At 51.9% G+C, this 19481-nt stretch overlaps 6 protein-coding genes across 6 annotated transcripts; 1 reads left to right on the forward strand and 5 right to left on the reverse strand.

Annotated features, from left to right (window-relative positions):
* Positions 1-548: 548 nt before the first annotated feature.
* On the forward strand, positions 549-5354 carry UHO2_06312 (uncharacterized protein; the record flags this gene model as incomplete). Its single annotated transcript, XM_041556320.1, has 1 exon — positions 549-5354. The coding sequence occupies one exon, from the start codon at positions 549-551 to the stop codon at positions 5352-5354; it is 4806 nt and encodes a 1601-aa protein (XP_041412254.1).
* Positions 5355-5720: 366 nt separating this feature from the next.
* Positions 5721-6674, reverse strand: UHO2_06313 (putative ATP phosphoribosyltransferase; the record flags this gene model as incomplete). Its single annotated transcript, XM_041556321.1, has 1 exon — positions 5721-6674. The coding sequence occupies one exon, from the start codon at positions 6672-6674 to the stop codon at positions 5721-5723; it is 954 nt and encodes a 317-aa protein (XP_041412255.1).
* A 633-nt stretch (positions 6675-7307) lies between these two features.
* On the reverse strand, positions 7308-10175 carry UHO2_06314 (uncharacterized protein; the record flags this gene model as incomplete). The annotated part of the gene is made up of 1 exon (XM_041556322.1): positions 7308-10175. One exon carries the CDS (start codon positions 10173-10175, stop codon positions 7308-7310), a length of 2868 nt encoding a protein of 955 aa, XP_041412256.1.
* A 698-nt stretch (positions 10176-10873) lies between these two features.
* Positions 10874-12236, reverse strand: UHO2_06315 (putative CMK1 - Ca2+/calmodulin-dependent ser/thr protein kinase type; the record flags this gene model as incomplete). Its single annotated transcript, XM_041556323.1, has 2 exons — positions 10874-11872; positions 11961-12236. 2 exons carry the CDS (start codon positions 12234-12236, stop codon positions 10874-10876), a joined length of 1275 nt encoding a protein of 424 aa, XP_041412257.1.
* Positions 12237-13590: 1354 nt separating this feature from the next.
* On the reverse strand, positions 13591-15597 carry UHO2_06316 (uncharacterized protein; the record flags this gene model as incomplete). Its single annotated transcript, XM_041556324.1, has 1 exon — positions 13591-15597. One exon carries the CDS (start codon positions 15595-15597, stop codon positions 13591-13593), a length of 2007 nt encoding a protein of 668 aa, XP_041412258.1.
* Positions 15598-17991: 2394 nt separating this feature from the next.
* Positions 17992-19206, reverse strand: UHO2_06317 (uncharacterized protein; the record flags this gene model as incomplete). The annotated part of the gene is made up of 1 exon (XM_041556325.1): positions 17992-19206. The coding sequence occupies one exon, from the start codon at positions 19204-19206 to the stop codon at positions 17992-17994; it is 1215 nt and encodes a 404-aa protein (XP_041412259.1).
* Between the last annotated feature and the right edge of the window lie 275 nt (positions 19207-19481).

Here is a 19481-nt window from a genome sequence, read left to right on the forward strand (position 1 = left end):
TTTGAAATGCCTGGACTCGAGCTTGTAGTTAGACTATCATCATCTATGCAGAAAATCAGATTCCTCAACTCTGTGGCTGTGGCTGTGTGTGGCTTGATTTTTCTTTTCCTTAAATTGCCTAGTAAAGCTATGTTAGGACGGTAGTGGTAACAACTTTAGAGGAATTTCTTTGGGTCTCCAAGTGGAGGTTCTGGTCAAAATGAGCAATCGGCTCGTCATGGTGAATGTATCTTCGGTCTTCTCCGGATTTGGCAATCGGGCTGTTTGCCCCTTTTTTTTTTTTTTGCCCGATTTTGATGGTGATCTCGGATTTCAGCTGTAATTTGTGTTGCTCTTTCGCTTGTGTCACAGCTTGGAAGCCTCTCGTTGCGCTGTTTCAATTGTTGAGGATCTGTGGATCGCTTCGTCGTTGTCGACTGTCTTGCCTTCTTTCTCCAATCCACCATCTCTGTCAGTAGTCCTGTCCCTCTCGCATTTTCGTGGTTCCTCTCGACTGCAGAGACGTTCCCTCGTGGTCCCTGTTTCGGATCGTGACGGACTGCAATACGATGAGCTCCACTCCCCTCGCCCGGACGCCAGCTCGCGACGATTCAATCGACGACGTTAATGGCATCCAAGATATCCCAGCGCTCGCATCGCCGCTTCCAGAACCACAACAACCAGCTCCACAACCGCAAGCTGACCTCCCCCGGTCCGCAGCAGGCTCATGCGCCGCTCGCAATCGTGCCAAGCACAACTTGTTAGCCTCGGATGGTTTCGGCAAGCTGAGTGCACAGCTCTGGTCACAGCGAGAGGAGAGTGTCGTCCGCAATCGACAGGGTAGTGTCCTGACGCGTGGTCTGATCCTCAAAACTGATCACTTTGCCGGCGGCGCCCGTCATGCCCATCTCGATCTTCACCTCCAGGGCGCCCCCAACTTCCGCAAAGCCGACTGCTCCCTCGAGGTGTACGGTGTCGCACAGCCTACCATCACCGGTCTCAAGACTATCCTCTCCGTTCTCAATGCTCGACCCACAAAAGATGCAGTCGGCTCTCAGAGCTTCGACTCGCGCCTTTCCAGCGTTGGCGCAAGTGGCGCAGCTTCCACTTCGCTACTACAGACATCTTCGCCTTTCAGCTCCCCTTCCCTCATTCAGGCACAAGATCCAAAGACTCAATCGAATCCTCCTAAGGCCTCGAATCGCTCAGAGAAGCCGCGCAAGTGCGTCTGGGTCTGCACTAGGGAAGAACCAGTTGTCTATGTTGGAGGCAGACCTTTTGTACTTCGCCAAGCCGAACGTCCTGTCAGCACGTTCGAGCTAACTGTTCGTGCTGACAACCTCGAAGCTATCGAGTCGCGTCTCAAGCAGGACATTCTGCGTGAGTCGTCCAAGTATGGCGGCCTTCTTATGGTACACGAAGAGACTGCAACAGGAAAGATCGAGCCAACATGGATCGCCGTAGATGAGGCCTCTGTTCATACTGTGCGCCAAGTATGGGACCGTGTCAAGTCTGAAGGTTGGAGGGTCGACTACCACCGCATCCCCATCGCCGAAGATCAAGCCATCGAAAACAACTATCTCGACGCATACACACAGGTCATCAAGGATCTCGACCCTACCGAGACCAGTCTTGTTGCCAACTGCGGAATTGGTTTCACGCGAACTACCTTTGCCATGGTCGCTGCCGTGATTCTACGTAGGAAGCAGATGCTCCTGCTCGGCTATCAAGATCCATTTGCGCCCATCTCTGAACAGCAGAAATCGCCCCTGCAAGCACCCGTTAATGGAACACCTCACTCTCGTGTCGCCCGCTCTCTGCGCCAGGCTAGTGAACAGCAAGCTCAGAACCTGTCATTGCTGAGGCTCATTCGCGTTCTTAATGTCAGTCTCTCAACGCGTGACTCTCAGACCACGATCGAGATCTTGCTTTCCAACCCAGCACTGCTTGAATCGCTGCGCAAAGCCAACTCGGGAGACTATGGTGTCATCAGACAGCTCGCAGGTCTTCTCGATGAAGGTCTTGAGAACAAGGCTGTTGTCGACGTCGCAATCGATTGCTGTGCTCACGTCACCAACCTTCGTGAGACGATCCTCTCGTCAAGAATCCGCTATTCGACCGACGCCCTGGATGAGGCGCAGGCCGCTCTGCACCTCGAAAAAGCAGCAAAATCGCTAGAGAAGTACTTCTTCCTTATCGCATTCGCCAGCTACGTCAACGCAAGCATGACAGCCACCTTCCAGCACCGCTTCGCCAACTGGCTCAAGAATCGTGCCGAGATCTGGCGGGGTATCCAGCTGATCCGTTCAAAGGGTCGACGCCTCTACTTCTTCGATCCCGTCGGGGATCTGCGCATTCTTAGCGGTGGCAAAGCAGGCGATTTGGTTGCTACCTCGGAGAAACTACGAGGTCGATTCGGAGAAGTTTCAGGTCAAGGTGCTCAGGTACCCGGCGACGAGTTTGCTGACTACGTCATTCGCAATCGAGCTGGTATTGTCTTGCGTCCTTTCACACTGCTCAAGTGCGACATCTGGCGCAAGTTCATCGAGAAGAATGCAGGCTTGCCCATCCGCGGTACCGTCAACTTCCGTCGTATCCCGGGCAGCAACATTTTTGCAACCGGTCAGCCCACAGTGGATGGCATCCGAAACGTTGTCGCTGCTCTTCAAGAGCACTATGCGTCCAAGACCGATGCGGCCAGCTACCCTACTCGTACAGTAACCTGGATCAACTTGCGCGAGGAGCCCATTGCATACATCAACGGCAAGCCCTACTGTCTTCGCCAAAAGGGCATGTCTCTGCGAAACATCAAGGCGTACAGCGGTATCAACTGGGATCGTCTCCTACTTCTTGAGGACAGACTCAAGAACGATGTTGTGAACGAGCTCGAATCCGGCGAGGGTCGTCTGTTGCTGCATACCGAAGCATCGGACGGCACCGTCATTCCCATCTGGGAAGAAGCCAATCCGTCAGACGTCGATACAGTGCAGGAGATCATGACATCCATCGGTGCCGACTTCAAAGACAAGGTCCAGCTTCGATTCCGCAGAATTCCAATGACCGCAGAGAAGCCTCCTGACTTTTCCGACATCAGCGAGCTTCTCTCGACGGTGCTGCAGGCGAATGTGGAGAGGCAGCCGATTGTGCTCAACTGTCAGCTCGGACGAGGTCGAAGTACCATGACCGCTGTGCTTATTCTGATGATCACAAGATGGCTCAAGCAAGGACAAAGTAAGCTACCCGAATCGAGGCTTCAGGAAGTCAGAGACGACGAATCTGCACCCAAAGGCGGCGTTGCTGAAGAGAGCGATTCTGATGGACTTCGCCTCTCTGGCTCCGATCAGAACAGCGGTACTGCCACACCCTATTCATGTGAGACGATCAACCCAGACCTGCTTGATGACACTGCCGTTTCTCCGTCGGCTGATGAAACTCAAACACCGAAGCGTGCTCCTCTCAGCTATCACGTCATCAACAGTCTTCTCCGTGTCATTCCCAAGGGTCTTGAGGTGAAGAAAATGGTCGATGATTGCATCGATCAATGTGCCACCGTCACCAACCTGCGCGAGGCCATCGAAGAAGCACGTCTTGCAGCCGAAGACACCGAAGACGAAGCTCTCCGCAAAAAGCGCATTCAAAGTGCCATTCACAATCTCCGTCGATACTTCCTCCTCATCGTCTTCCAGTCTTATCTCACGCAAACCCGGCCAGACTTGCTCGAGGCTGCACCAAGCTTCCGCTCCTTCGTCACACGTCAACCTGTCTTCGAGACCATCGCCAAAGAATTTGACAAGATCGATATTTCGACCATCATGCCGCTGCAGAAGGTGGATGCGAGCGATGGTATGGCGCTGTCTGACGAGGTGCAGGAGGTGGTCTCACACCGAAGTGGAAGTATTTTGTCGGCGTACACGATGCTCAAGTCGGACTTTTTCAGTGGTATTCTCAAGCTTGGTCTGCCAGAACGCATCGATGGTATGCCCAACCTGCGTGGCGTGCCATTGTTGCTTACGCCACCAAGTCAGAACAGCGCAGGTAACCAGTCTTCTACGCCAATGACGCCAAAGACACCGCTCGTGAGCCACGGTCGAGAGACATGGGGTTCAGGCATGCCTACCGTCGATGGTCTCTGTCGCGGATTGACACGTATGGGCGCAGCACCGAACGGACCGGCCAAAGTGGTCTGGACATCGCTCCGAGAGGAGCCTGTCTTGTACGTCAACGGCCGCCCCCATGTGCTGCGATTAGCCGACCAACCAGTCACCAACATCGAGGCTACTGGTGTCACGACTGACGTAGTCGAAAGCATGGAGTTGGCGCTCAAAAACGACATGCTCAAGGAAGCCGCTCAGCGAGGTGGCCGTGTGCTTTTGCACGACGAGACTGAGATCCGACAAGGAGAGTTTGATATCATTCCAGTGTGGGAGACGGTTAAGGAAGGTGACGTGCTCACGCCTCGTGAAGTTTACGAGCTTGTACAGAGAGAAGGCTACAAGGTCGATTATGCACGACTTGCCATTACTGACGAACAAGCGCCTGTGCCAGCAGTATTCTCTCAGCTGGAGGAGCGAGTGATCACAGCACTTCAGACTGGATCAGCTTGCGTGTTCAATTGTCAGATGGGTCGAGGACGAACGACCACAGGTATGGTCATCGCCTCCCTGGTCTCGACTGTCTGGCACTACGGCGACCAGCTAGTCGCCGGCTACGAAATGTCCGGCTCAATGGTCTTAGCGTCCCTGACAGCTTCCGCATCCGAAGACGGCGCAGCACCCAACCTTGCCACCTCCCAAAGCGCGGAAGATGAAGCTTTTGGTCAACCCAAAGACAATCTCGATAATCGTGAAGACGATCTTTGGCTCCAGGGTGAATGGCGAACAATTCTCCAACTCGTTGGTGTTCTTTCCCACGGCAAACTCGCCAAGAAGCTAACCGATCGAGCGATAGATCGCATGGAAGCGGTCCAAAACCTTCGTAAAGCCATCTACGACTCCAAGCTCCGCGCAGACAATGCAGAGCCGGGTACGAAGAAGCATAAGCACTTGACAACCGTTTTCACCAACTACCTGCAGCGATATGGCTACTTGATCACTTTCGCGAATTATCTGTTGGAGAAGAGCGAAGCTGATGGTTTCATTCCGCTCTTGCCGCCGCTCGGTGGAGGTGGACCTGCAATTCCGATTGAGGGGGCGCAGGAGGAGAGCGGGGCAACGGGCGCAAGAGCAAGATCAGAGTCGATCTCTTCGCAAGTATCGAGCTCAACAGCGTTTACGAACTACGCGGCGGATGGAGGAAGGAAGTTTCCTACGTTTTTGGGTTGGCTGCAGCCTAGGAGAGAGATTGGGAACATTTTGGGACGGGATAAGCTGGAGTGAGCAAGCACATCATATGTGTGCATCTCTGAGGTAGACAGCATGACGGAACATCTTATTCCCGTAGATACCAATGTCAGCCGAACGAGAGTGAGTCTGTCTAGGAGCATGATAGTGCTTGCTTCTGTGAGAATTGAGTATGCTTCGTCGAGCGACGGAGCAATCAAAGCTCCACGACAAATCGTTCCGTCTTGGTATGGAACCACTGAAATCGCACACACACACATACTCCGTCTTGGCACGGAGAAGCTGAGACCACACACAACATCACAAGTCTTCGACGGCAGTGATAAAAGCAAGTGACGAGGATCTATATTAACTGTTCTGGAAAGCATCGTACACAATAAGGCCCACTCCTCTTCAGTCTGGTTAGACTCGGCAGTTGTTAATACCAACAATCAAGATATCACTAGCTCCAATCTCCTCCAACCTGTCCATAATCGTCGCAACATTCGCTTTCAGCACCATCGAGCTTACCGCGTTCCAATCTTTTTCTTCCAGTGGGCTAACCGTTGCTGCTCTCCTTCCTGGCGTGATCTCCAGTGCCTTTGCTAGATCCTTCTTGTGCACGTTGTATTGGCAGAGCACGTGTTTGGAGGCAGCAATAACACCGCGAATTCTAGCAGTGATGAGTTTGATCAACTCTGTATCACTCCTCGGGTGAGGTGTAGTCGCCTTGATCAGCACAGCTTGAGAAGTGAGTAGGGTGGAGATAGCTGAAAGACCGCAAGCGCGCATTGTCTCGCCGGACTCTACGAGGTCGACGATTCCATCGGCCAATCCTAGAGCACAAGCAGCTTCCACTGAGCCTCCGACGTATTCGATTTGTGTTTTCACTTTTTTGCCTTGTGCGGAGGATGCTTTTGCATCGAGCTCGGTAAAGTATTTGCCTGCGAGATAGTCGAATGATGTTGCGACCTTCTTGCCTACGAGATCCTCGACAGATTTGATCCCTTTGGTGGAGTTAGCTGGTAGGGTGGGGTCTGGAATCTGGACCTGCAGCGAACACTTTCCGAATCCGAGCTGAAGCTCTTCAGTGACGAGAGAGGAAACTTTGTCTCCTGCTTCCGCAACCATATCTTGCCCGGTGATGCCGAGGTCACAGTTACCCTCCCCTACGAAACGTGGGATGTCGGCAGCTGGAAGGAAAACAAGTGCGATGGGAAGATTCTGGACGAGAGCAACGTCCAATCGGTGTTGACGCTTGAACTGGACATCAGCACCAGAGAGGATTTCGAGACATTTCTCGTAAAGTCGACCCTTCTTGGGGATAGCAAAGAGTAATCGACCGTTGAGGTTTTCGGCACTGAGGAGGTTCGACATCCTGACAATCGATGCTAGGAAGCTGCTGATGGCGGTTTGGTCGAGTCGTGCAAAGATGATATCGCGTGTGGCGACGGCAGCAACGCGAATGAAAGGAGAGTGTATAGTTGTGCTAGGCGTAGACGGTGGCTTACGGGATGTGGTGGGAATGAGAAGTGAGGCTCTTGGAAGATCAATAAAAGCGTCAGGTGACTCTGTTGTGCATCCGAAGATCCGCCAAATTTTCAGTTCTTCCCAAAGCCAAAAAGACGCCATGACGCTCAAATCGGGGCAATCGGGAAATTGATCGTGTGTATCGGCAGCAGGAAAAAGCAGATGAGGATCTCCGATAAGTCCCTGGGCACGTGCGTGCCATTTTTGAGCAAGCACACGGCGACTCTCATTCTTCGGCTTCGTCAAAAAAGGTATGTTTCCCTCCAACTCCGCGACCACTCGGTCAACTCCGACTGTCAGAAATGCTTAGCCGTAGCCATGCGTCAATAGCCAAGACGTCACAACTGCATCTACTGTACAGTACAGTACAGTATGTACATGTTCTCTGTGTTTGACTGTCCAGCAGTTCTATGCTGAACCGCGTGTTTGCATTGTAGGAGATAAGCTGATAAAGCTATGTATATATAGGTAGCACTGGATCTAGTGATGGTGGTGATGATGGCCGTAACTCTGTCCATGACCGTGACCGTGATCATGATGATCATGACTATCACCATGGCCATGATCGCATCCGAAATGCTCATCGCCATCACCCTCATGTCCCTCCCTCCTAACACTCACCGTCAACTCACCTGCCCTCTGTGTCCCTCTCAACATTTCCCCCGCCAACAACCCTCTCCCTGCTCCTACACTGGGTGCCAACCTCTCCCAAATCCATTTCGTCATTTCAAAACAATCCTCTTCACTCGCATCTTGCTTCAACCACACTGTCACTGAAGCAACAAGCGACGCCGACTTGCTCCCAAAATGCACTCCTCTTCCACCACCCCCACCGCCAGAAAGCATGCCTGATGCTCCAGCCCTATCAGCCTGTACAAGCGCTGATGTCGGTGCGGTAAGCTGCCAAAGATTCGGAGGAGGAACATAAGAGACAAGAGGATGTTGTCCGACAAGCTTAAGTGCTCGCTTGAGTTGTTCTTTGTCCGGTGAAGTGTCGCTCGGGGCTGTCTGCAAAAGCACTTTACCAAGTGCAACTGAGGCGGGATAGGCAACATAGAACATCGAAACAGATTCCAAACCAGCAAGCACCTTATCCAGAGCAGCGACTTGGATCGAAGGCATTGTCAATCCCGCAAACAGTAACGCTGAACTGAAGAATAACACCGTCAAACTGAACGGGTTTGCCAACAACGCCAGCAGAGGCGAAGCGAGCTCGGATGGTCGCATCAGAACGGATCCGCTTCGTCCATGTCTCGGCCCGCCAGGCGCACCACCAGAAGCAGCTGTACTAATCCCACATGCTGCTACCAGCCGTGTGTGATTGCCCATGACGATGTTGCTAAACACACAAGCAGCCAGAGACAGCGCCAAGAGAAGGTTTGGCATCATGATACCGACGGAATGCTCTGCATGGGCATGCGAACGGTCGTGTCCCGAAGCAGAGTCAGTCAACGCTTCTAGAGCTGTCGCATCCACACCGCTACCGCCTTCGAGCAACGCATGTTCGACAGACTCCTTAAGCACGTACACACTGGCAAAAAGGAGGTAGATCGTCTGAACAAAGTGTAGCAGCGTAGATACTCGGTGCATGCCATAAGGTCTTCGTAGAGTCCCACCTTCCGCTTTGCCACTTCTCCTACGCAGATCGCTGGCGTGCTGCTCCCATTCTAAGGCCCAATCGGAAATCGCACTACTAAGGATACCCATTGCGTCGAATACAACGAGGTAACCCAACCCAGTAGCGGAAAGCGAATCGACTTCTTGCCCTGCCATCCAGAGTGCTGCTCCCAATCCAAAATGCGAGATGCCGAACAAAAGCAAAGGTCGCGAGGCTTGCGGAATATGACCCAGTGCAGAGACTGTTCTTGAATGCAGCGAGCGACGGTGTGTGTGTCTGTGCCCATGCCCGTGCCCATGAGTATGCCCCTCACCATGGCCCGCACCAAAAGAAGGATTCGAAGCATAACTAGTCGAAGAAGTAGACCTTTCCATCCCATGTCCATTCATCGGACTCAACGCCGAATCCAACATCGCAACACTATGTCTATGATGATGCCCTCTTCTACTCTTCATCGGACTCGGGCTAAGGTCTGGTAAACCATTATCAGGAGTGTTAAGCATGTGCTGGGAATGCTCATTCGCCGTGAGTGCAGCAAAACTAGCCGAGCGGGGAGAGAGAGTGGTCGCATCGGTGCTAACTGTGATTTGAGGTCGATTGCCGCTGTTGCCCCTACGATGCACTTTGGTAGCCGAGTCACTCGTGGAGGTGGCGGTGGAAGTAGAGGCTTGCTCGAAATGCTCTCGTGCTTTGATGGCGTCGGATTCGGCTTCTGCTTCGGTTCCGGGTTGAGGGAAGAAGACGCTAAGGTTGCGACTGTGAATGTTGGAGTGTCGGCGGGAATGCTCGCGTTTTTCGGCGACGGTCATTTTGGAGAAGTCAATTGATGCGGAGGATAGACCGGAGGCTGCGCTGTTGGTGGAGGAGTTGGAAAGGTCGGCGACGCTGTCCATGCCTTCGTACAGGGCCTCGTCTTGGGCGTTGTCCTCCGCAGTAGCCTCATGATGGTGGTGATGGCGGTTGCCTGCATCTTTGCCAATGTGCGCAGCAGCTGTGTCATCTTGAGGTGCGCTCATCTTGCTAGCTTCGTCAACAGACACTCGAGGAGAAGCTGAATTCTCGCACCCTGTTGGCGAGGTGGAAACAAAGAGCTTATCCGCAGTATCAATCGCAGAAGCGTGGGGTAGTTGCGGAAGAGACCGAATAGAGCTGTTCGAAGCCTTGTCCACCGGTGGTCTTAGCGTCGAAGGATACGAGCCACTAGCTAATCGAATCGAAGGTGATCTAGAGAAAGCGGCACCTGAGCTGTTGCTGAGACTTCTAGCACGCGGAGTAGGAGCCGTGAGGGTGCTAGGGTCGGATTGACTAGATAGAAAGAACGAATTGCGCTTCTGCAAAACAGGTGCGGAGGAGTGATTCGTGTATGGAACGTCTAGACTGGATACGGTAGCAGGACGCTGAGGTGGGGAATAGGTGGGCGAAGAAGGGCGAGACGAAGCAGAAGGTGGGCGAAGGAAGGTTGTGGTTGTGTTGTCTTTGCGCACTTCGTACTCTTTAGTGATGGACTTGACCGAGCGTTTGTGGGTAAGTGTTGATGGGGTTTGTGTATGAGTCTTGTCTGCTGAGGAAAAGGAATCCGTGGTGGGCTGGCTCGCGGCCTTCCCGTTGATGGTCGAGATGTTGCCTGCACGAGAGTCAGTGAGTATACGATCGCCAGCAATCGTGCGTGCAGAAGAAGGTTGCGGAGGAGGAGAAGCAGAGTAGTTTTCGTCTTGTGTGGAAGGAGGCATCGGCTCGGGTGGTTGTGCTCAGACCTTCTATGTTGAACAGCACGGTTTCGACCTCGATGCTGCCAAACGACGGTTCGAGCGAGCTGAGATCCGAAGCTGCAACGAAAGATGAGGGTTGGATGTAGATGTCCAATCCCGCTCGCGAACGGAGGTCGATTCCAGGAGGGTGTATGTGAGGAACGGAGGAAGGATATGCGCCGTGGTGAGAAGGAAGAAGCACAAACAGAAGGGCGTAACTGGTGAGGTAGCATTCAGGGTGTGTGTGCGTGCGAGCGTTACACGAAGAAAAAGTGTGGGATTGAGTGTGGTCCAAGCACACAAATAAGCAACTGTGTGGCGCTTTACCGTTGCTGTGCGTGTCACACACAGACACACAGACACTCACACAGACACAGACACAGACACAGACACAGACACTCTCTCTACCGCTTTCTCCTCAACTCGCTTTTTGATGCCTGAATTTCAACTCAGATTTTGGATTTCTTTTGTCACATCAAATTCACAGCATCACGAACATCAAATCCGTATCACAACCGAGACACAGAGACCCTTCGTCTCTCGATGGACAGTCTAGTTACACAACGGCCGATGACGGATTGACAATGCGAGAGCATTATTTGAGCAGTTATATGAAGTACAAGGTGGAACAAAAGACGAGACAGATAGAGACCATTCCGACGCCGACGCCTTGGTGCTGCTTACTTGCTAGACAAGTTGAGATGCAAGCCATCAAGCTTGTCCTCGAGCTTCTGCATAAATCCTTCCTCTTTCTTTTCCTCACCCGTCGCTGCTTTCGAGCTCCCTTCCTCCGTATCAAACCATTCATTCGCCTCTCGATCCTCCTCCTCGTCCTGCTTCTCCTCCTCCTCGTCCTCCTCCTCGCTATACAACTCCCTCTTCGTCGGAGGCGAAATCTTCCCCGCATCCGCCGCAAACGCATTTGCCGAAGAGGCACTGTCCGTTGACGGTGTATTCGCCTGGCTCTGCTCCCTACTCTCACTGGCCAACTGTGCAAACGTTCTGAACTTGGTTGACGCCCTCACTGCAGCAATCGCGGACTTCCACCTCTTTCTATAGTTCTCCCTGAGACCAGCACTGATATCGTGCGAACCCTGCGTCTCTGCACTGTGCTCGGTCAACCATGGATGTGCCATACCCTGATCCGCCGTCAACCTCTTCTTCGGATCCACTGTCAAACACGCCTTGACAAAGTCCCTGGCTTCATTACTAACGTTCTTCCAATATCGATCATGGAACTCCACTTTTCCTCTCTGCGTCTCTGCCGCTAGCGCTGCCGGATCGTCCGAGCGGAAGGGTGTATAGCCGCAGAGCATAGTGTATGTGATCACTCCCAGACTCCACATGTCTACTGCTTTGCCGTGGCCCTTCTTGGCAAGGATCTCGGGTGCGGCATAGCCAAAACTACCGCAGACGGAGGTGAGCAGTTCGTCATCGCTCTTCATATGTGCTGCGATACCAAAGTCGACTAGCACTACATTTGCGTCTTCTTCTTTAGTGCGGTAGAGGATGTTTTCGGGTTTGATGTCGCGATGGACGATGTTGTGATGGTGAAGATATTGGATGGCGGAGAGGACGGCTCGGATGGTTCGGCAAGCATCGAGTTCGGTGAATCGTCCGCGGGAGAGAATGCGTTCGAAGAGTTCGCCTCCGGTTGCTTCTTCGAATACCAGATAGTACTGTCTCGGCACAACGCGCAATGTTGCAAGAAGTGAAGTGTCAGTTTCAGTTCAAGAGGTGGCTTTGGAGTGGAGAAGTTGCACTTACCTTATCTTTACTCTCGAACCAATCCAAGAACTTGACCACATGCGGTTGGTCAAGGCCCTTGAGAACGTTCATTTCATCCTTAACGATCTCATCATGTCCTTTGAGGATGCGCTTGCTGATCACCTTGACTGCGACGTTGATGGGTGGGTCTGCCGCTTTCCATAATGCTGAACGGACAATGCCGAATGTGCCTTCGCCTAACGTCTTTTTGAACTCGTACTCCTTCTTCTTAACGTAGGACTCTGGCTGTTTGGCCAGTGGGTTGTGAAATGGCATCGCTGCTGTCCCGATGCGATCTCTCGGTCGTCTGCCGAGCCGAGCGTCTGAAGTGATCTGTCCGTGGTCAGGATTGATGGCGTGGAAGCCAAGAATGGGGTTGATCCGTTCCTAGGAGGTTGCAACCGATGCGCAGCGTACAAGTCTACCTTGGCTCTCGAGGGCTCGGCGTTGAGATTAAGGGTGGCTGGGTGCGACTGGGATGAGCGTCGTCGAAAGCGATCCTGAGTCCGACGGGGAAAGGTAGTGATTGATGATGATTCTCAGAGGACAACCTTGCCAAAAGCAGTTCAGTTGTCAGGTGTGGAGCGCGCCTCAAGAAGCCGAGTCTGGCATTTCCCTCAGCTCTTGTGCCGGAAATTTATTGTCATCCCGCCTGGACTCAATCGCACGAAACATAACCGAAATTGTATAGAATTGCAGGCAAAGACCCATGAGCTCCTCCAAGCTCGACAAGGAGAGGCTGTTTACAGGGAGGGCAAACAACGATGAACCAGGCTGCTGATAGTACGCTTGGCTTTTGGTCAAGATGGATGTAGTGAAGAGAGGAGAGGAGAAGCGTAGCGAGTCGATTCTTGAGTCCAGCCCAGACAGGCACGCCTTCTTGACGATCACGTGATGCATGACTTGCTCCAGCCGAAAAAGCAAGCGTTGAATGATGGTCCGTGCACGCTCTGCACATTTTCGGTCACATGTGAGCGTGAGCGTTATTAAAAATTTGATCATCTGCCCGGCTATCAAGCAGCAGTAAGCAGCATCAATCAAGTCACATGACAGACAGACACTTTTCGGCATCATCAACATAGCATTGCATCCATATCATTGCCAGCCTAGGCTACTGCTCGACCACGGTTGAGTGAGTTGATTTGGGATGCGATTGTTTCGAGTCGTTCTTTGGATCGAGAAAGGATGGCTACGGAGTGTCCCTGTTCAGCGAATTTGCGTGCCACTGCACAGCCTAGGCCAGGACCTGCGCCTATGATGACTACAATTTGCTTTGCTGTGGCTGCGAGAGACATCTTTTCTGCCTTGTCTGTTGCGGGTGGAGAGGTTCGGTGAGAAGGAGTAGAGAAGAACGGAGACTGGGAAAGTTATATAGCCGCACAAGGGCCCCCAACGGTCCTTTCCCGCCAAATTTGGCTTGGACCCTGCAGCAGTTTGTGAGATGTCGCCTTTTCTTCTTCCCGCACAGATAATGCCGCAAGACTTCCGTTGCGAGAAGCATAAGCTTGACCTTGCCATGTCAGAATTGATGGGGAGCGGAGCAGTCGCACACATATATTCCAAGTTCCAGTTGTGATCCCGACAAAGCATGGTATCCATTAGCATCAAACAAACAAAGCAAACAAACTTATCACCTCACAGTCGGTGACTCCGGAAGCGAAACACAAAAGCGTCCGTACAAGGACAAGACCGAATATTGCAAACCTTGAGCCACTTCCACCTGGAAAGCAGCATAAGGCACCTTCTCACCATCAATACTAATCAAGCCACCATTCTTGAGCTTCTTGTCCCCTTCCTTCCGCTTTGGCGTCACACGAATAGCTTCCACCTTGAGATACGACATCGCCTTCTGATACACCAGCTGACCTGTTTCGGCATACCCGTTCTCAGGCACTTTTGCGACTCGACCACCGGCGTGTAGGATCATAGCGACGTCGATGGTACCATCGTTGGGGAGTGCAAAGGGAAATTGCATCAGATCGCGACTGACAAAGGGAAGTTTGCCTGCATACAAGCTTGCGATTGGCTCGTGGATGCGCACCCAACCCGAGGTAGAGGCCTGGGAGTCTCCTTGTGAGGGATCCAGGGCAGCGGCTGCTTGTCTAGCGCAAGATCGCTGGAGGAAGGTGTGCGGCCACGATGGGTCGTGCAGGTCAAACGGTGGTGGTGGGTTGCCATCTGCTGTAAGAACTTCTGTAACATCGCCATGGACGAGCTGTGCCATCGTAGACGCAGCATCCGCTTCTCCTTCTCCTGTATTGCTGGATTCTCTGTCGACTTCCCTGTGTGACTGACTGCCCTTGTTAAAGTCGATGACTCTCTGACGCATCTCGGCTCTATTCTTACTACCACGGGACCCCAGCTTGATGTCAATGTCTACGTCACATCTGGCGTTTCGAAGCACCGACGTCGCGTAACCGATCACAAAGCGTGTGTCGCCAAGTGCGCGGAGATGCTCTGTACCCAAATCAAGATCAGCGACAATGCCGATAGCTTGTGACAAGAACGAATAGTACTGCACATAGGGCGATGATGGAGCGTCGATGATTCTTGCAACGTCCTCTGAGCCTCTTGCACTGCCACCATTACTGCCGATCAGAGTGGCATCGCGCCGTGCTTGTGCCTCCGCTCGCTTGCCCAGGGTATCACTTGCCAATCTCCCTGGGACAGGAAGACCTGGTGGGAATGCCGATGCGGGCTGCGTGACCCTGAGCAAGTCAAGCTTCATCGGACGACCTTTGATGACGTTGAGACACGCCAGCGCAAGACTGAGACCTTGTTGAACACCGAGCAAGTTGATCGACATAGCATTGCCACTTCCTGCCGGAATCGGCGCTAATGGTAAAGCGAGCGCCTTGTCAGCGTCGTTCCGTGTCGCAAATCCGTTGAGCATTTCATGCAGCAGACCATCACCGCTGACAATGCCGACCGCATCGTAGTCTTGCACTTTGAGGTCTCTAGCCATCTCAACTCCATGCATGCGATGCGATGTAATCGTCACATCCAGCTTGCACCCCGCCGCCTCCAAGATAGGTCGAGCTCGACTCTCGAACAGTTGTCGACCCTTTCCAGGACCACCAACCGGGTTGATGAGAATCTTGACACGCCTATATGGCTTGACATGCTGGTAGGCGGCCCTCATCACCGTGTCAACCCAGGCTTGTGTGCTCGCTTCGACATCCGCTCCATGCTTGGTCGCTACGACTCGCGCCTCGATCTTGACTAGGCGAAGGCTCGAGCATGGGCCCTCGAGCTGTTCTCGTAGTCTTTCGGCCCGCGCCGACGATGTCATTGCCGTGTAGGCATGTTGCGGCAACGATTCCATACATGTTGGTGGCGCCTTTGTCTTCTTGAAGAACGAGAATGGACCAGGTGCCTCGCTGTTTTGCGCCTGTAACGGTGGTGATAGAAGCCGAACAAGAAGGGAGCCGCCATCCGAGTCAGATACGAAGGAAGCGTTCAGCACGAGTGCCAACGGTACCCGAACGTAAGCTTTGCTTGTCTGCGCTTCGACATGCTTGTGATGACCCCGAACGACGTAGAGGAACTCGTGATCGTGTCCGATGGAAGCTGGTTTGCCGTCGATGGACACCTCGATCACGGCGGATGCGCTGCTGGTTGATGCTCCGATTGCCATCCTCGCCACCGCTATTGCCCTTCCAACGAGAGGTTCGAAAGGGAAACCCGTCTGAGCTGTTCCGTGAGAAATTTTGTCAGATTAGGTTGAGGCTGTGATCGAAGATCGGCGGTCGCACTTTTCACTTTTTCTCTTTCACATGTTAAGGGTTCATCAACAGGCACAAATTGTTGAAATATATCTTGTAATGTAGATAAGTTTTAGTCCCGATACTGGTGATCGGGGAGAGTCCGAGTACAATGTCACTGATTGACTAAAGGAATGTGGCGAGAGCCTAGTGCTCTCTGCTTGATATACAGCACATGCATAAACTGTCCCATAATTTTACATGTCACCATACATCACTCTAATGCTCAATAGCCATAAGTTGTATTGCCACACTGTCTGATATCATCTGAAAGCCCTGCTTCTTCTCTCCAAGACTGTGTAATTGAGATTGACATTGACTAAAAAAAATTGTGCTATGAAGAAGAGCTGATTTTTATTATTATTGTGGGACAGTTTATGGAGTGCTCCTTGACAACACCTTAGTACTTTGTATTCCCTTCTTTGGCCTTCAGAACTGCCTTGATGTGGTCTGGCATGCTCTCTATTAGTGTCCTACATGTCTCTGGAGTGATTGCTGTCCATTCAGCTTCACATCTCTTGAGCAGTTTATCCCTGGACTTTGCAATCATACTATACTGTGAAAGTTGCATTTTGAGATGGTGCCAGAGGTGTTCAATCAGGTTTAAGTCCAGTGACTGTGCCAGCCATTGCATAACCTTAATGCTATTACTTTCCAACCACATTATTGTCTTCTTCGACATGTGTTTTGGGTCATTGTCTTGCTGAAATGTGACATCAGTGTATGCATGCTGAAGCCACAAATCTGAGATTGTTTTTAAAAGCTTGTCATTCAAGATATCAATGTATTGGTCTGAATTCATTGAACCCAGCACCAAGTGCATACCTCCCACCCCTTCCCACATCATATAGCCCCAGATCATGATGGAGCCACTGCCAAACTTGACCATTGGCCTGACAAGCTTGCTGTTGAAGCTGGCATTCTTAATCCAACAGAACTGCTTACTGTCAGGGGTCTCGCGCCTGAAACCCAGGTTGGTCTGTCGAGATACTCGGTGACTATCAAACTGTGCGACAGCTATTGTCTCGGTATCGGTGACTATCAAGTTGTGCAGTGACAGCTGGTGGCATTCGTGGTATATACTATCGTAGGTTTCGGCTGACCTCTGTGGACACTCCATTCAGGGGTAGCTCGGCACGATCAATATCAATGTTATGATGACACCAAGGTCTGGTGTGAGTGTTGATGATGATGAGGTTGATGATGTTGGTGATGAGATTGGTGATGTTGATGATAATGAGGTTGATGGTGTTGGTGATAAGGTTGGTGGCGTCAACACAAGTGTCCAGTGTGTTGACTTGATGCTTGAAGTGATCCCCGGACCGCAGTGGACTACTGCCTTCGGTTCTATCTATATCCGGACCGCTAACCTGCTATGGGTGCCTTCGGACGTCAGGTAGTGGTGATACAACACACACACTACGATGAGGAGCAACCTTGATAGAATGCTGCTATGCTGACTGTAACTAATGAGTACTTGTGTTTCTAAAGTATTGACTAGTTGTATGGTGAGTAGAGTGGATGAGGATCCACTCGACCTATGATGATGAGAAAGCATGGTTATATACCTCTTCACAGCATCGCCAGCGATGCTGCTCCTGCTCTCTCTCCAGAGAGTACCTTCTTCATCGAGTACTGCTCAGGGGCCTCTCCTGCTTGGCACCCCTGTGCCTCTTGAGCTGTGTCGACTCCTTTGACACTGCTCCTCCTCCTCATGACCTGGTGTCGACTCCTTCGACACTGCTCCTCCTCCTCATGACCTGATGTCGACTCCTTCGACACTGCTCCTCCTCCTCATGACCTGGTGTCGACTCCTTCGACACTGCTCCTCCTCCTTTGATCAGTGACAGTTCCTTTGGCTCTTGTCTCTCGAGCCCCTGAGTGGTAACCATCTGCATGCTCCTTGAGCTTGGTCCTCTTCGTGGCTGTGCCTGCTCCTTGAGCTTGGTCCTCCTCGTGGCTGTGCTTGGCCCTCCTTTGCATGTGAGTCCATAGGAGTCCATGGTCTCCATGGAGACTGCACTACGACCATGCTCTCTACTGATCTCGACTAGATCTTTGATACCTGTGCTCCTTCCATATGAACCCGTGACTCTCCTGCTTCTTGAGTATCCAGGCCCATGACACTACCCCCCTCTTAAGAGCCGAGCTCCGTCGAGGCATGCTCTGGTCTGGTCCATGCTGACTCCTCCTCCTCCTCCTCGACAACATCGCCAACATCATCCTTCCTCCTTCTCTCAACGTCATCCTCCTTCCTCTTCCTCTCTCTACTCCTCCTGTTCTCTACTTTGTCTACTCACTCGTCCCCCCTCCAACACCTCATACTCCTGGATGAGGTCGGGACAGTTGAGGTTCTCTACTGGTTCCCATGAAGCAGCTTCTTCTGAGTACCCTCTCCACAACACCTTGTACTCTGTAGTCCCATTGTGTGAACGCTTGTCGATGAGTGCTTCGACTTCGAAGTCGAGGTCCTCATCTGGAAGTGATGGTATGGTGGGCTGTTCAGCTCGTTGAGGAAGAGAACTTGTTCTTGCAGGTTTGAGCATGGAGACATGGAACACATCATGCACCCTAAGGTTTGCTGGCAATGTGATCCAATAAGCTTGGCATCCTACTCTTTCCAGAACTGGGTAGGGTCCTGCAAACTGGGTATCTAACTTGGGTGTGGGTCTCCTTGTCTTCCAGTTTCGACAGTTGATATAGACCATATCACCCACCTTGAACTCGATGTCCTTGTGCTTCCTGTTATACTGGTCTACTGATCTACGTTGTGCCTCTCTGATCTGCTCCTGGAGGTACTTGCAATGCTCCTTTCCATCCATGAGGTACTCGAAGCGACCTGGATCATTGACTCCTAGTCGTTGAGGGATGTCAGGATGAGCTTTGGGGTTCCATCCATAGCATGCAAAGAATGGTGAAACACCAATGCTGTTGTGGACCGTGTTGTTGTATACAAAGGCTGCAGTGTCCAGCACATTGGCCCAGTCATCCTGTTCATAGTTGCAGTACATCCTGAGGTATTGTTCTATGACCTGATTGACTCTCTCTGTCTGACCATCAGTTTGAGGATGGTAAGCCATACTAAGTGAGTGCTTCACACCCATTTGCTCTGCAAATGCCTTCCATGCTCCTGATATGAACTGCCTGCCTCGGTCCGAGACCATGTGATCTGGATATCCGAAGAGTCTAACCATGTGTCCATATAGCAATACTGCAGTCTGTTTGGCCATGACTGTCTTATGGGTTGGAGCTAGTATGGCAAACTTGGTTAACCTGTCGATGATGACTAAGATAGAGTCATAGGTCTTGGAGTCATACTTCTTTGATGGTGGTAGTCCTTCGATGAAGTCGAGGGATATGGAGCCCCAGGGCCTGTCTGGTGTTGCTAGTGGCTGTAGCAAACCATATGGACAGTGACAAGGAGCTTTGTACCTAGCACATACAGGACAACTTGCTACATAGTCTGCAATCCAAGCTGTCATGTTTGGCCACCAGTAATGTCATTGAGCTGCCTTGATGGTAGCATCTCTTCCTACGTGTCCAGCAGTAATACCATCATGGCATTGGGTCATCACCATGAATCGCAGATGCTCTACAGAGAGAGACTGTCCATCTACCTCTTTGGCACTCCTTGAGTGTCAGTTGTTGGTCCTCCCTGGCATGATCACTTTGGGGATAACCAACCTTCCTCCACTGTACCATAGGTTGTCCTTGACCTCAAAGGGATTCTTCCTATGTATCTCCTGTAGCTCTTGGT

The sequence above is a fragment of the Ustilago hordei genome (genome assembly GCF_900519145.1).
Source record: "Ustilago hordei strain Uho2 genome assembly, contig: UHO2_contig_18, whole genome shotgun sequence".
In the NCBI taxonomy this organism is placed as follows: Eukaryota; Fungi; Basidiomycota; class Ustilaginomycetes; order Ustilaginales; family Ustilaginaceae; genus Ustilago; species Ustilago hordei.